General features: G+C 47.3%; 1 protein-coding gene across 1 annotated transcript in view; it reads left to right on the top strand.

Annotated features, from left to right (window-relative positions):
* Positions 1–4,509: 4,509 nt before the first annotated feature.
* The window catches only part of LOC112548818 (complement component receptor 1-like protein), a gene marked incomplete at its 5' end in the record, with an annotated part of 12,605 nt that continues 2,430 nt past the window's right edge, over positions 4,510–14,684 (top strand). The window contains 8 exons of the mRNA XM_025195545.1: positions 4,510–4,564; positions 4,885–5,073; positions 9,780–9,876; positions 11,033–11,118; positions 11,994–12,185; positions 12,268–12,450; positions 13,052–13,111; positions 14,069–14,101. Coding sequence (XP_025051330.1) covers positions 4,510–4,564; positions 4,885–5,073; positions 9,780–9,876; positions 11,033–11,118; positions 11,994–12,185; positions 12,268–12,450; positions 13,052–13,111; positions 14,069–14,101 — 895 coding nt within the window. The remainder of the gene's footprint in view (positions 4,565–4,884; positions 5,074–9,779; positions 9,877–11,032; positions 11,119–11,993; positions 12,186–12,267; positions 12,451–13,051; positions 13,112–14,068; positions 14,102–14,684) is intronic.

Below are 14,684 nucleotides of genomic sequence, written 5' to 3' on the forward strand. Positions count from 1 at the left end.
TTTTTTTTTTTTTGTTTTATATACCTAGTTTTATGTTAATCTGTTGGCCTCGGGGCCACTCGCAATATTGCCCTATAGCTGTTACCCTATGGGATTGAAAGGTGTTAAAATGATCATAAAAGGTTACTAGCCAGACTCTGGTTTATCCCATCAGCATATTATGATGCAGCACCTTTCGGTTTGAAATTGACATGGCTCCGCCTAAATCCCAACCCCTTTTAGGCTTCAATTGAATATGCTTTCTTGGGAGATGCTTTCCTGGAATGTATTGGATGTGCCAAGCAGTTAGATCCAGTTTTTATTGCTAAGGCTGAACCCTGAGCACAAAACGGTTAGGCCAGCTAATCTCACAGCTACAGCTTTGCCTCTGGGGCCCAGTCAGTTCCATGAACAGTTAATTTATTAGTTTGGTTAAGCTTAAGATGACAAGTTACATTTGCAGTTTACAAACTTACAAGCTTATATTAACTAATATTACCTATTTAGGCAAAATACCAAATGCCTCCAAGAAGCACACATTATTGCTTATTAATCCCTCTGGTTCTGGCTGTCACAGATAGCAAATGCAGGAGATGACCTGGATCATTTATAGGACACTAGTCTAGTCTGGAGGCATCCTCCCAGGAGTCCAGCCTGGATTTCGATCCCTTTTAAACTACTTGCCAAGCAGCATGCTGGTCCCTTTACAGTCGAGCAGAGGAGAGTTTAAGTATGTTTGCATTAATTACTTGCGCTTACTGAGATTTAAGCAGCTGGGATTTCTTCCTAGTACTAGGAGCCGCCTTCATGGCTGGATTTAAGCAATTAATATACCTGTTGTGGGCTTGTTTTTGGTTTTTTGCCTGGCTTCCTATCTGTCTGAAGGTGCCTTTTTTGCCTCCATCTTGCTTCCCTAATATTTTCCAGTGTCACTCTGAGCAATGGTTCTACTCCCTCACCTGTGCTGCAAGTACTGAAGCTCCTTTCTTGGGCAGATCTGACTTATTCCCTTTTTTGTTTGTTTTTTTTCCTGAATACTTGGCCTCAGACATTCATGTCCTCCTGCCATTGTTTAAGTGCTAAACAGGCGAGATCTAAACTACTGCAAGATATTTCCTCATGAGTCTGTTTATTTATTTAACCCCAAGCTTTCTATGGTCCTGCAGCAAGGTACATATTTGTTGCCTGGTTAATGGAATACAGTACTTGGGTAATGGAGGAAATTGAGGCAACTGGGCTAGGACTGCACTTCCTTCCCTTCCCCTCCCCTCCCTTTAACTAACAAATGAAAAACCCCAAACCATTACTCAAGCAAGGGTTTTTGTTTGGTTTTTTTTTAATTGCCCAAACAGCTTTTGTATTAAAGCTTAAAAAAACCTTGTGGAACAGTGACTAAGAAGTTTATATTTAGTAACAGAGACCTTTATACTACCTCTAGCCACAGCAGTTACCTTCTAACTGTAAGTTCATAATTCTTGTTCATGCCTTACTAATGTCTGTGTGTCACTATAGGACAATAGTGGAGGGTGGAAAATCTCGGATGCAGGGCTGTACCCTTCCAGTCACACACGACCTCTTCCTGCTCACATGGTCCCAAGTCAGTGATACTTTAGCAGCACTCCCACTTCATAAGGGAGCAGGGTGAAATTCTCTGGGGAGCAAATGTAATTATTCAGCTGGTGCCAACAAGTGCCATTCCTACCCCTGCAAGGCTGAGCAAGACATCTTACCGTATGCAGTGCTTCCCTTCTGTTTCCCTCCAACCAAGAACCTCAGCAGCTTTGATCAGGGAGTTGGACTAGATGACCTCCTGAGGTCCCTTCCAACCCTATACTTCTATGAATGAAGCACTATGTCTAATCCACAAGGCAGACCATTAAAGCTTTGCTTGACTAGTTGCCTGAGAAGTTCAATGCACTCATATACCAGGGAGGCTGGGAGGAAAGCTTGCTTAAAGACTTTACTCCCTCTAGGCTCCCCCAAGTCAAGAAAGGCTCTGGGGCTGTCAGTCCAGAATTTGGGGCAAGGGGATAAAAGTTTTAACTACTTGTTGTGCATGCCTTAGAGAGTTGTCATCTATAAGGAGGGCAGAAGAAACTTAGTGAAATAGCAGTTGCAACAGAATGGTTGGAAAAGTAGTTTCATCTTAATCTAGGCACTAATAATGCAGCTCTGACTCTTAATGGCAAAAGCCTGGCTATGACTAGAGAGGGAATGGAAATGATGCAGTACCTGAGAGCAGTGATTAAAGACAGACAGCTCATTTGGAAAACATGGTCATAGCAGCCACTTGCCTTCTAGCACCCCGTGTCATGGGCCATGCCCAAGATCTGCTCAGCCCCGTCCTGTAGCCGATGAGACTCTTGCCTACTGGGCACAAGCCTTCACCTGCAGGGGCCCTGCTGCAGCTGTTTCCTGGTGGGCTACAGGCTGTTCCTACTCTAGGAGCTCAATTCCTTTAAGAAAAACTTTCAACCAAAAATGTTCCTAAATCCTCCTCCACAGACCTCTGATGCACTTGAAAGTTCATAGAATCATAGAAAATGAGGATTGGAAGGGACCTCAGGAGGTCACATCCAGCCCAAGCAGGACCCGCCCCAACTAAGTCATCCCAGACAAGGCTTTGTCCACCTGGGTCTTAAACCTCCAAGGATGGTGATCCTACCATCCCTCTGTGTAACCTGTTCTAGTGCTTTACTACCTTCCTAGTGAGAGAGGTTTTTCCCAATATCCAACCCCAACTTCCCTTGCTCCAATTTGAAGGTATTCCATTCCACTCAGTTGGTACCACCTGCTTCCTTTAGACCTTTTTATTGTTTGTACTTTACACAGTCTGGAACTGCTTTACTCCACCCTTGTGTTTGCCCTTCTCAGGAAACCTCTGATGTAAAATTCATAACTGGGTTGGGAGGATGTTACATACCCAGAAGCTCTGAGCTATGTTTCCAGATAACTGGGGTATAAAGAAAATGAGCAGACCTACAGGGTCACTAATAGGCAGGCAGCACAGAACCTGCTGGCACACATGCTTGTGTACTGTTTTTAAGCATGCAGCTGGGTCACACACATTTATAGTCATAGGGGCTTTTTGTGCACTGCTGCTGCTCTCAGTTGTAAATGTTCCTAGCAGAATTTGCTGGCAAGAGGGTTTCAAAAAAGGCAAAGGAGCTTTTCAGAGTATCTAACCCCCTCCCCCCCCGCCAAAAAAAACAAACCCAAAAAACCTCCTCTCCCTTGGGGGTCTGCAAGAGCAGGTTGGATAGATAGGTGGCTGGGGTATTATGATCCCAGCACTCGTACCTGCCCAGGGCAGGGGGTCAGATTTGATATATTCAGGTCCCTTCCAACCCTAGAAACTATGAAACCTCAACCCCTTCCTCACCAAACTTATTGGGGTTGTTCTTCCTGTACCATCAGTTCCTCCACTCTAAGTGGAGTTGCTCAGGACATGCTAGGTGATTAACAGAAAGACAGTGGCCCTTGGCAGACTTGCATCACACCATAGACGTGGCAATATATCTCCCTCACACCAGTGGATTAAGTAAATCTAAGTATAGGTTTATCACCATGGTTGGTATGTTGGGATTGCAGGAAAGCCTATTCTTAACCCAGGTTGGGTAAAAACCGCAGCAGAAACAAGGTGAGGCTGTGAGTGAGGAGGGGAAAAATAAGCGTTTGTCTTTGCGCAGAAGCAGGCAGGTATTCAGCACAGACCCCGTCTCTTGCTGGGAGCTGGGCTGTTCCCACCTTGACACCAACTTGTAAGGGCTGGCCTCTGCTCCTAGTAAAATCAAGGGGGGAAAACTCCTTGATTTTAAAGGCCTCGGGCGCCTAAAACAAACTAAGGGTCACAAAGCGACGTTGGCAGTCCCTTTAAAATGACCACCAGGCAGCTCTTTTTCACCCAGCGGGTTGTTCAAGGGTGGGCCTTATTGCCACCCGACGTGGGGGGAAACCGAGACCTCAGCCCGATTCATCCACGGACTGGGCATGCGTGGAGGAAAAGGGCATCTGTTACAATGGAGCATGGGAATGATGGCTCCAATATTGGTTCAATTTAGGCAGCTCAGATTAACCTGCAAAGACTGAATCACCAGTCTGGGGCGTTTTGAGGCCCCCAAAGGCTGCAAGGGAGAGAGGACTAATAGGGGTTGGGGGGGAACAGTAGCACCCTGCTCAGCCCCTGTGCTCTTGTGTGTTGCAGGAGACTAGTCTCATACAAGGGATTATTTTCTACCTTTTCGCATGTCTTCTTGCATGAGGCTTTGCAGTCGAGCTGCTGCCACCCGCAGGCAGCAGGGCCCGGCGCCTGTCTGCCCGGTACCAATGGCGCGGGCGCTGGGCCAGAACCGTGCTGAGTCACGGCCGCCGGGCCGCGCGTGACAAGGCCGGCTCCCGCGTGGGCAAGGTGCCTCCCGGCTCGGGGAGCGGGGCTACTGGTGCCCATCCTTGGGGAAGGCAGCGCTGCCTCGTCCCTCCCTGGGAGGCGCTTCCCTTCCCCGAGCAGCGTCACCCCTTGACGCAGGCGCCCCTGCGCCGCTGCTCCTCCTTCTCCTGCTGCTGCTGCTGCCGGGCACGGCGCACGGTGAGTGCGGGGCTGCCCTTCACCCGTTAAGCCAGACCCAGGGGGGTGGCGGGGGGCACCCACCCAAAAGTGCAGCCGTACCCCAGGGGCTTGCACTGCTGCAGCGGGTGGCTTCCCAAGACACCGTGGTCTGATGCGACCGCACAGAGCATAATGTCCCCCCCCCACCCCCCCCCACACACACACTTTTTTTTTTTTTAATGGGGGATTTGCCCCCCAAGTGCCCACAAGGAAGTAACGGGCAGCTTTTGAACCATGGGCGCTGTTGTCTCCCAGGGGAGCCTTGCTAACGCCGACTTCCCGTGCTTCTCCTCTGCCAGGTGCGTGTGCCCGTCTTCCGGACTTCAGGACTTGCGACACCACCGGGGAGGTCAGCGCGCCGCCCTATGCTGTCGGGACTTCTGTGACATACCGGTGCCGTCCAGGTTATAAGGCTATTCAAGGAAAGTCCCTTACCATTGTTTGTCAGGAAAATTCAGTCTGGTCGGACACCTCAGAGCTTTGCACAGGTGAGTGTTTCTTCCTGGTCTCTCTCAACTGGCACGTGAGCCAACGTGATGCAGTTGAGATTTGTTTGTTTTTTGCATTAGGGAGCTGGTTCATGGTGGCAAGCACAGTATAAACAGAGTCGACTGAGATTTTTGTTATCATTGTAGCTGGAATTTCTTTTGAAAAGAAATGCTTGAGCAGCGTCCCACAATACTTGCATCTTTCCAGGCCGGTTTCAAGAGCAGCTGCGATGCCGTATTTCAGTTATTTCGCCTTTCGAATTGAAGACTGTTTAGTGGTATTGAGAGAAGGGACATGTTTGTACCACTGCTTCTTGGGCTTTATGTTGACTCTCTGCCTTTCTAGGGCTTCTCTTTCTTTCTACACCGGTCTGTGAAGCTTCTTGTCTGGGGATCTTGTGGCAACCAACTTGGCCCTTTAAAGGATGAGACGTGTGCAACCTAATACTGCAAATGATTTTGTGTGTTTAACTGTGCTCCCGGGAGTGGTCCAACTGACCTAGCAAATAAGGCTGTGGTCCAATTGACCTTCTAGCTCTAGCAAATAAGGCCAGAAGGATCTATTAGATTTTCTAGTCTGATCTCTTGTATATTATCACAGGCCAGAACATTTCACTGACTCATCCCAGCCTTTGACTCCAAAGCCTTTTTTGGCTGAAGTGCATCTTCCAGAAAGAGTCCAATCTTAAATTATAGAGCCCAAGACGCACAGAATTACTTTCACCCCTCATTCTCTTTCTCTGGTAGTTTTCTCTAATGGTTAGTGACCTACCTAAATCAGGGTGTCGTGGATGTCAAGGAAATTGTGAAAGCCAGCGTTATCTATGGTCGCCGCGATTTCTGTGAAATTGAGGCCCCCCCTCCCAAAAACAGTGGTGAGGTAGACTGAGTGAAAGTGCCCTCTGCCGATCAGCAACACGGGGCAGGGCAAAGAAAGTGGTAGTGATGTAGACTAAGTGAAGGTGCGCTCCACCAATCAGCAGTTGGGCGTGGAGCCACTGCGAAACACCCACAAAACTGGCTCTACACAGTGCAAAAAACCCAGTATCTTGCAATGACTTAGGTAGGTCCCTCCTGATGGTTACTAATATTAAAGTGCAGGCCTCATTCCCAGCTTGGCTTGTGCTTCAGCTTCTGGCCCTTGTATCTTGGTTGTAACTTCCCTGCTGGGTTAAAGAGTTCTTTCATGCCTGGTATTTTCTGCCCTTGCAAGTACTTGTATGTTGCAATTAAATTGCCTCTTAGTCTTCTTAGCAATTAGCTAAATAGATTTGAGTTTTGCAAGTGTTTCTCTGGAAGGCTTCATTCGGTAGATGGAGAAAACTTTCTCTGCACCTTCTCTGGCTTTTCAATGTACTTTCTAAAAGGGAACCCCACAACTGTGTGTGTTTTCTACCATCAGTGCCAGCAATGGGAGTACAAATGCTCAGGTTCGTAGATGTTAGGGGCTGGAAGGGACCTCTCGAGAGTCATAGGTGTAGGGTCGGAAGGGACCTAAGTAGATCTTCAAGTCCGACCCCCTGCCCTGGGCAGGAGAGAATACTGGGCTCATATGACCCCAGCTAGGTAATTGTCAAGCCTCCTCTTAAAGACCCCCAAGGTAGGAGCCAGCTCCACTTCTAGGATCTGGAACCAACTTCCAAGGGATGTCCTGACTGTGAAGTAGTGCCTTCTCAGTTCCAGCCTGAACCTACTCTCAAACAACTTATGGCCGTTATTCCTTGTTACGCCGGGAGGTGCTCGGGTGAACCAGAGCCTCTCCCATTCCCCACTGGCCCCCCCGATAGGTTTCTAGATGGTCACCAGGTCTCCTCTCAGCCTTCTCTTGTGGAGGCTGAACAGGTTCAGGTCCCGTTGCCTCTCCTCGTAGGGTCTGCCCTGCTGTCCCCGGATCATGCGGGTGGCCGTCCTCTGGACCCTCTCGATGCTGTCCACATCCCTCCTGAAGTGCGGCGCCCAGAACTGGACGCAGTACTCCAACTGCGGCCTGACCAATGATGCGTAGAGGGGGAGGATCACCTCCTTGGCCCTGCTTGAGCTGCATCTGTGGATGCATGAGAAGGTGTGGTTGTCCTTCCTGACCGCGTCCTCACATTGGCGGCCCATGTTCATCTTGGAATCGATAATGACTCCAAGATCTCTTTCTGCCTCTGTGTTTTCGAGAAGGGAATTCCCCGGCACGTAGGTATGCTGCTTGTTCTTTCCCCCAGGTGCTGTACCTTGCACTTGTCAGTGTTGAATCCCATCCTGTTCTCATTTGCCCACCCCTGTAACCTGTCTGGGTCCAGCTGTACCCTGTCCCTCCCTTCTAGCGTGCCCACCTTGCCCCAGATCTTGGTGTTGTCAGCGAATTTGAACAGGGTGCTTTTCACCCCCTCGTCCAAGTCGCTAATAAATAGATTAAATGGTGTGGGCCCAAGGACCGAGCCCTGGGGGACCCCACTGCCCACACCCTCCAGGTCAAATATGACCCGTTCGCCACCACTCTCTGGGTGTGGCCCCTCAGCCAATTTGCAACCCATCTGACTGTGTAGGCATCAGTGCCACAGTTGCCTAGCTTTTTAATGAGAATGGGGTGGGAGACGGTGTCAAAGGTCTTTCTGAAGTCCAGAAAGACTCCATCCACCACAACACCTGCGTCCAATGATTTTGTGACCTGACTGTAGAAGGCCACCAGGTTGGTCTGACGGGACCTGCCTCTACTGAACCCATGCTGGTTGCCCCTGAGCATCATCCCCCCTGCTAGTCCTTCCCAGATGTGCTCCTGGATAATCTTCTCAAAGAGCTTCCCCGGGATTCAAGTAAGACTAATGGGCCTATAGTTGCCTGGGTCGTCCCTCCTCCCTTTTTTGAAAATGGGGACCACATTGGCCCTCTTCCAATTGTCTGGCACCTGGCCAGAGCACCACGAGTGCTCGTAAAGCCGTGCCGGGGCCTCTCGATAACCCTTGCCAATTCCCTCAGCACCCTGGGGTGGAGAGCATCTGGACCTGCTGATTTGAACACATCCAGCCCCTCCAGAAGTTCCCTAACTCGGCCCTTCCTGACCCTAGGCCTGTCAGAGTCTCTTCTGAGTCCATCCTGAATCTCGGTGGGGGAGTCCTGGTCCCTGCACAAAAAAATGGAGGCAAAGAAATTGTTAAAAAGGTCTGCCTTTTCCTCTGGTGCAACCACCAGATTGCCAAGTGTATCCCGCAGGGGCCCCACATTACCCAGTACTTTCTTCATACTCCCTATGTATTTAAAAAAGGACTTTTTGTTGTCCTTGATCCTGTGGTCCAGCCCCCTGTGCTCGGCTATCCCTCTATATGCTTTCAGGCATTGTATTGACCATATTGGAACAGCATGGCGTTGAGAAATCTCATCAAGTTGTCTGGCTGTCCTGACCCCAAATCTTTTTCAGAAGCACTGCTTTCCAGGAGGTGGCCTCCTCATTTGGGCAGTATGGCCTCCTGGCTTTGTTCCTTGCTAGATAAGTTTACGTTGGTAAATTTACCTGGCTGACCACACGCTCCAGACCACTATGTGTAAGCATCCTGTCCTCTTTTCAGCTGAATTTCTGCCATTCTTGGTTCACAGCTTGCAACCGCTTTTTCAACAGTGGTTTGTTTATTTTACTTCTACATCGTAGCTGCCGTACTTAGAATAGCATTGGAGGGAAGTTGTAGCTGGGTTGGATCCAGGACATGTGCAAAAGGCAAGGACTGTTGCGGGTGATCTCATTTGCCAGACCAAGTGCGTGGTTGGGATAGGCTTAGACAAGGTTTTAAATGCAAGACGTTCATCTTTGGGTCTTTTCTGAATCGCTGAGTTTACCCAGGGTTGTGCTGCTGGCCCTCTCTAAATGTTGATGCTCCATTAGAAAACAGGAAGAGCACTAACATTTGTTTTAAGAGCCACAACCAAAGCAGGAGTAGAGCTCTAGGTACAAGTTACCTGCACTTATTCATCTTAAAATGTTTATTCTTGCCAGATGTTGTTCAATATTCTCTTCCCTTACAAGCAGCGCAGAAAGTGCTGTTTCACCCTTGCAGGATCAGAGTGTATTGCTCCACCTCCATGAAGTAATGAACTGATACCGTTGCTAAGATTTCTTTTGTTGCCAGCACTAAAATAACTTCTTGCCTATTTTTTTGTCAGTTGTGAATTGGCTTCTGATGTCTCTGACTTCCCTAATTAGTTTTCTACATTTCAGAACTTACAATTTTTTGTATTAATGAATTGCTGTAGTTTAGTTTTCTCCTCTTCCTATTTGTTATATGTTGTTACATGCTGCTGCCTTTTGTTTCTAGTTGCTGGGTATCCACACAAATAAATGTATGCACGAGACTAACATGAGACCCAGACCTGCAAAACATTACGGGCAATATGCAGGGATGAAGGCTCGGTAAATTGAAAAAGGCCCCTAAATTGTCCTGCTGTAGGATATATAAAGTAATGCCTAATTGTGCAGGATTAGGAAGAATCTTCTTTCCCCTTGCTTCTGGCAGTCATAATATTGCATAGTTATCCACAGTGTGGGGTCTTCATCTTCCTGTGAAGCATCTTGAACTGTCCACCGTCAGACAGGATGCTGGACTGAAGAGCCATTGGTTTGAGCTGGAGTGACTCTTATTAGGTGGAGTGGTACAAATTGACGTACACCTTTTTCTCCTTCCATCAAGAAGACAAGAAGCAAAGCTAATGCTGGCCTTGTTTTCTCGTAGCCAAAGAGTGTGTACGTCACGAAGTGGAGAACGGCAGACTTGTGGATGCGTCAGATGTCACGTTTGGTGCCACAATCTATTTTACCTGCAATGAAGGGTAAGTGGCAGAACTGTGGTGGAGGGAAAACTGGCAGCAGACTTTTGGCGATTGAGAGCAGGAAACCTGGTTTCACTTCACAAACATACTCTGCAAACTTTCATCAGAGTCAAATGGTGACATTCGATGGGAGTAAAGCATGAGGGCACCCGGGCTTTTCTGAAGGAGCCCAGGCAGGTCATCCAGAAGGTTGGACCATGGGTCATGAGTAAAAGCTGAGCCATGATGGTGGGATGACATGGCACTCACTGACTGGTGCCATCTATTCTTTGGTGTTCTGCTGCTGGTGTTTTGAAGAGGTTCTGGGGCTGGGTGGTTCACTGGTGCCTATAGAAGGTGGCACCCGGTCAATGTAGTAGTCCTCTTCTGATGCTGGGGTTTGTCCATTCCTCACTTACAGACATAAGGAGTTTCCCTGGCTGGTGTCAAGTTCACTTGCTTGCATTTGTTCAGGTGCTGCTTTAGGTGTACCTGGGTAAACCTATGCAGCTTCTTGGCACTGAACAGATGATTTGCAATTGAGGATACAAATCAATAGCATTGCGTGAGCATAAAAATATGCACATCAGAGACCTAAGACCAGCTGCACATTTGTATTCGGCAACTCTGAACCCCTGGTACACATGACAGAGCTGCAAGCTAACTCGCTAGCTCTAGGACTTTTAGCTTCCTGCCCAGTGGTCACCAGTAGCAGGGACTGGTGAGAGCCCTCTTGCACCAGTTGAGGGCAATAAGTGGTCGCACAGGTTTTTTAAGGGAGTGGTTCCTTATTTTCTCCTTGGGAAAGAGACAAGAAAAACGCCAAGGCTGTGACTGAGAAAGACCAGAGGTGAGGATTATCACGTGCTTAACCTTCTTGCAAGCTTACATTCACCTGTTTCCTAACTCCAGTCCAGTCATTCTCAACCAGGGTGCTGCCAACTCCTTTTAAGGGTTCCCCGAGGTGCATTTCCTGCTGCTAGGTGTGGAAACACCTACATGATTCACAGAACAAACCCAGAGATTTCAAACAGGAAGCCATAGCGCTCGCCTTGCTTGGTGATGTGGCACCACCTAGGGGCAGAATGAAATCTCAGCCCGTTTTTTCTGGATTCTTGCCTGCTTCTCTGCTTTCTTGCATAAAGCAAACTTGATTTTTTTTTCTTTCTTTCTTTAGTTACAGGTTAATTGGGGTGCAATCTGTCAAGTGTGTGATTAAGGACTCTGGCGTTGACTGGGATAACAATTTTCCGATCTGTGAGGGTAAGCTGATCTTCATGGCTTAGAGTGGATCTCTGCAGTGAGGGTGCTGGAGTATAAATGATGTTGTGGAGTTTTCATTCTGCCCTGACCTTGGGGTGCAATTCCAATGACCTTAGAGCTGGAGTGGTTTTTTTTGCCTGGGGAAGAGAGGGATGAAAACATCCTGAGGGTCCTCGTGGTGCTGGGCATCTCCTGGTACAGAACTCCATCCTTAAGAACAGCTTTCCATCGGGCTGTTCACTTGGCAGCAGTTTCCAATATAATGAAAGAACAGGTCGTATGGCAATGACATGCAGCCGTGCTGGGAGGTGTGGGGCCTAAACTTTCTGCTTTAAGAATAGTTTCACGTTTCCTGTATTTGGTGATCCTGCTCCTTCTTTGACCTGACCACTGCAACATGAGAATCTTTCAGAATGAGAGACCTTTTGTGTGTGCATTTGCAGTTTTCTCTAGCCTGTGGGTTTTGGGGTCTGCCCATAATGCTGGTGTCTGGTCCGGAACCAGCTACTCTGACAAAAAAAGTGTGGCTTATATTTAGCTGGTGGAACAGTACAGCCAGCAGAAAGCAGGGCAGAGGGCCCCGGCTCCCCTAAGACGAATGTTGGGAAGAGGTTTACTCTGGGTGGGAATTTCATTAATCCTAGGGCATCGTCCTTGGGCTTGTTTGGTAGATGCTGGGTAAAAGAGTAAAAGCAGAAAACATCCAGAGTTGTAAGGGTATGGTTCCAAACTGTCCTCACTGAACTGTATCTAGCTCTTATTTTTCCGGGATCGGAGACAAATCATTAGTTCTTATTAAAAAAAAAAAAAAAGTTGTCATATCATCTTTCAATGAAATATTGATCAGTAGTCTTGTTTAACATCCTTTCCTTCAGCGATACCATGCCACCTGCCTCCTGCCATCACCAATGGAACCATTACGAACGAAGCAGAAAATTATGTCTTTGGCACGTCAATAACTTACAAGTGCAACGGTGATCTCTCCCTCATTGGCAATCCTTCCATTCACTGTACAACAAAGGATAAAGTCAATGGAGTCTGGAGTGGGCCTGCCCCTACGTGCAAAGGTGACTGTTGTGCAGTGTATGTGCTGCTATTGCTATCCTTCTCTATGCCAAATGGTCTTATGCTGATGCTTTTAATTTTCAGCGGTCCGTTGTTCAAATCCAGACATCGTGAATGGGAAAAGAACGAGTGGCTTTCAACTTCACTATTCCTATAATAACACAGTAATATTTGAGTGTAATCCTGGCTATCGCATAAAGGGCGACAACATAGTTAGGTGTGAAGCAAACAGTACCTGGGTGCCACCTTTGCCAACCTGCGTCTCAAGTAAGTATAACAAGTCTGTTGATAAGGGCATCTTGAACAACCGTGTTCAGCCTTCAAAAATAGCAATGCTTTGGAAGCTGACAGTTGCGGCTTTGTCTGTGCCACATAGTCTTTCTGACGCAACCCCGGAGTGGATGCAGCTCTGTCAGTGGAAGAAGCATCTGCCATTCAAGGGAGCTGGTGCAGAGTTGGCAGAGATGAGCTTCCACCAGCAGAGCTGCATCCAGTTGCTCCAGGGCTGCAGGCTGTCACGAGGAAACAGGACTCTCTGTGGTTTCACTATTCAGGGCAGAACAAGGTAATGGCACTGCCTTCTTCCCCTATGTGCCACAGGCTCAACTACGCAAACTTCATCCATAACTCCCTTTGCTTCAAAAGAACAAAACCCCCTTTTGGTGAGTCAGAAAAATTTTGGGCTGTCAAAAGCAACAGCTTTTTAGGATGTAGTTTCCGGTAGAATGGGATAAGCATGGATTGCAGGGGCCTTGCACATAAATTGCACTTTCTCAGCATGGCCAGTAGTTGTTAATAGAGTAGGTGTAGCCTAGCGTGGCCATGGTAGAAAGTTGTATTACCCAAGATTTCGTCCCCTTTGCCATAGGTCCAACTACACAAGCTGCAACTACAACTCGCCCTTCAAAAGGAACAAAACCTGCTTCTGGTGAGTCAGAAGAATTTTGGGCTGTAAAGTGTAAGCTTTTGCAGGGATGTCCTTTCTGAGAGAAGGGGATTGGAACGAACCGTGAGGAATTTGCACTTAAAGTGGTCCCTCCTTAGCATTACCACTTGCCCTTACATTGAGTGCCTGTGGCAGAAAACTCTAATGCCCGGGGTTTCTTCCCCTTTTTGCCATAGGTACAGCTACACACACAACACCCACAACTCAACTCACCCTGCAGAAGGCACAAACCCCACTTCTGATGAGTCCAATGATCACATGCTGGGTGTCTTTAGAATGTAGCTTCCTCTCCCGAATAATTAAGGTTGAGGAGACTGACTCTGGTACAGACAAGGTGGCAAAAGGCAGCTCTGCTCCTCTCTTGCTTCTGCTTTCCCACTCCTGAAAAAGAATCCATCTGCAAATAGCCATAGGTTAGTGACATTCTCAGGTTACTTGTTAGGGCACATTCTGTGATACCTAACCTATATGCTAAAGGGGCTCTTGTTGTTTAAGTAATAATGCATCTGACCAATTCTACGTTTGGTGGAGGAGAGCCTTGAAGTAAGAGCATGTGTGTGCGAGAAAGATAAGTTCCTTTGGCTCTGGAAGGATGCATAAGCACCCCAAGGAGGGAAGTATCCATTCCTCAAATTCAGAATACAAAAAAAGCTTTGAAAATGAGTTGCCACCCAGTGGTCATCAGGTCAGTAGTAGTGTACTTAAAATATCTGGAAAAGCTTCCTTCGCCCTTTGGTGTTGGATTATCCATTGGCCAGATCCGAGTTTTCAGTAACTCTTGCTTATTCTGTATCTCACTGTCTTAAGTTTTGCTTTGCATCCTTAATAACATTTTCATGCTGCACTGATATTTTTTTTTTTTTGTTTGACGGATGGCTGTAGCTAGTTGGCAGTCACGTAAACTCATATTTTAGCTCATGTCATTCTCTTCTTTTCCAGGGAATACAGGTGCTGCTACCATGGTTTCTGTTGGTAAGTAACAGAGAACAGTTTGACACATACAAAACATTACTGTATTTTACTGTCTAGCAGCAAGCATAAGCAGTGAGGTGCTTAATTTGGAGCAGATGCCATGATAGAAATCTGTATTCTTTGCTGTATTTTGCCTGTCTGTATTTTGACTTGTTCACAAGATTTCCCCAAGCTGAGTTGCCTGCTAGGAATCCAGGTGAAGATTCAGGTGCAGGTTAATTGTAATAGGGAGCAGGAGACTAACAGACTATTTCTTTACTGGAGTTGCGGAGAACGAGCGCCTTCTCCTTGCATGGTTTTATGAATGCTTTTTTGATTAAAAAAAATCAAGGTACTCTTTTTTGGTGCGGGGAAATGGAGATGTATGCTGCAACTTAGTGGGAGAAATGATCTGGGTCAAAGTGATTACAAACACTGTATGTATTCCATTTGCATTTAATATTAAAGAAGGCACGTGATTTGAAAATACTTATCATGGCCCCATAAGAGTTTGAGCTAAAGCCCAGCATGTGAGACAGGAAAATTAGTGTTCTGCCTGCTTTGTTTATTTCTGGATTGCATGAGACTTAAGTTAAATGTAGGG

This window comes from Alligator sinensis, unplaced genomic scaffold, assembly GCF_000455745.1.
Source record: "Alligator sinensis unplaced genomic scaffold, ASM45574v1 scaffold2111_1, whole genome shotgun sequence".
NCBI classification, from domain to species: Eukaryota; Metazoa; Chordata; order Crocodylia; family Alligatoridae; genus Alligator; species Alligator sinensis.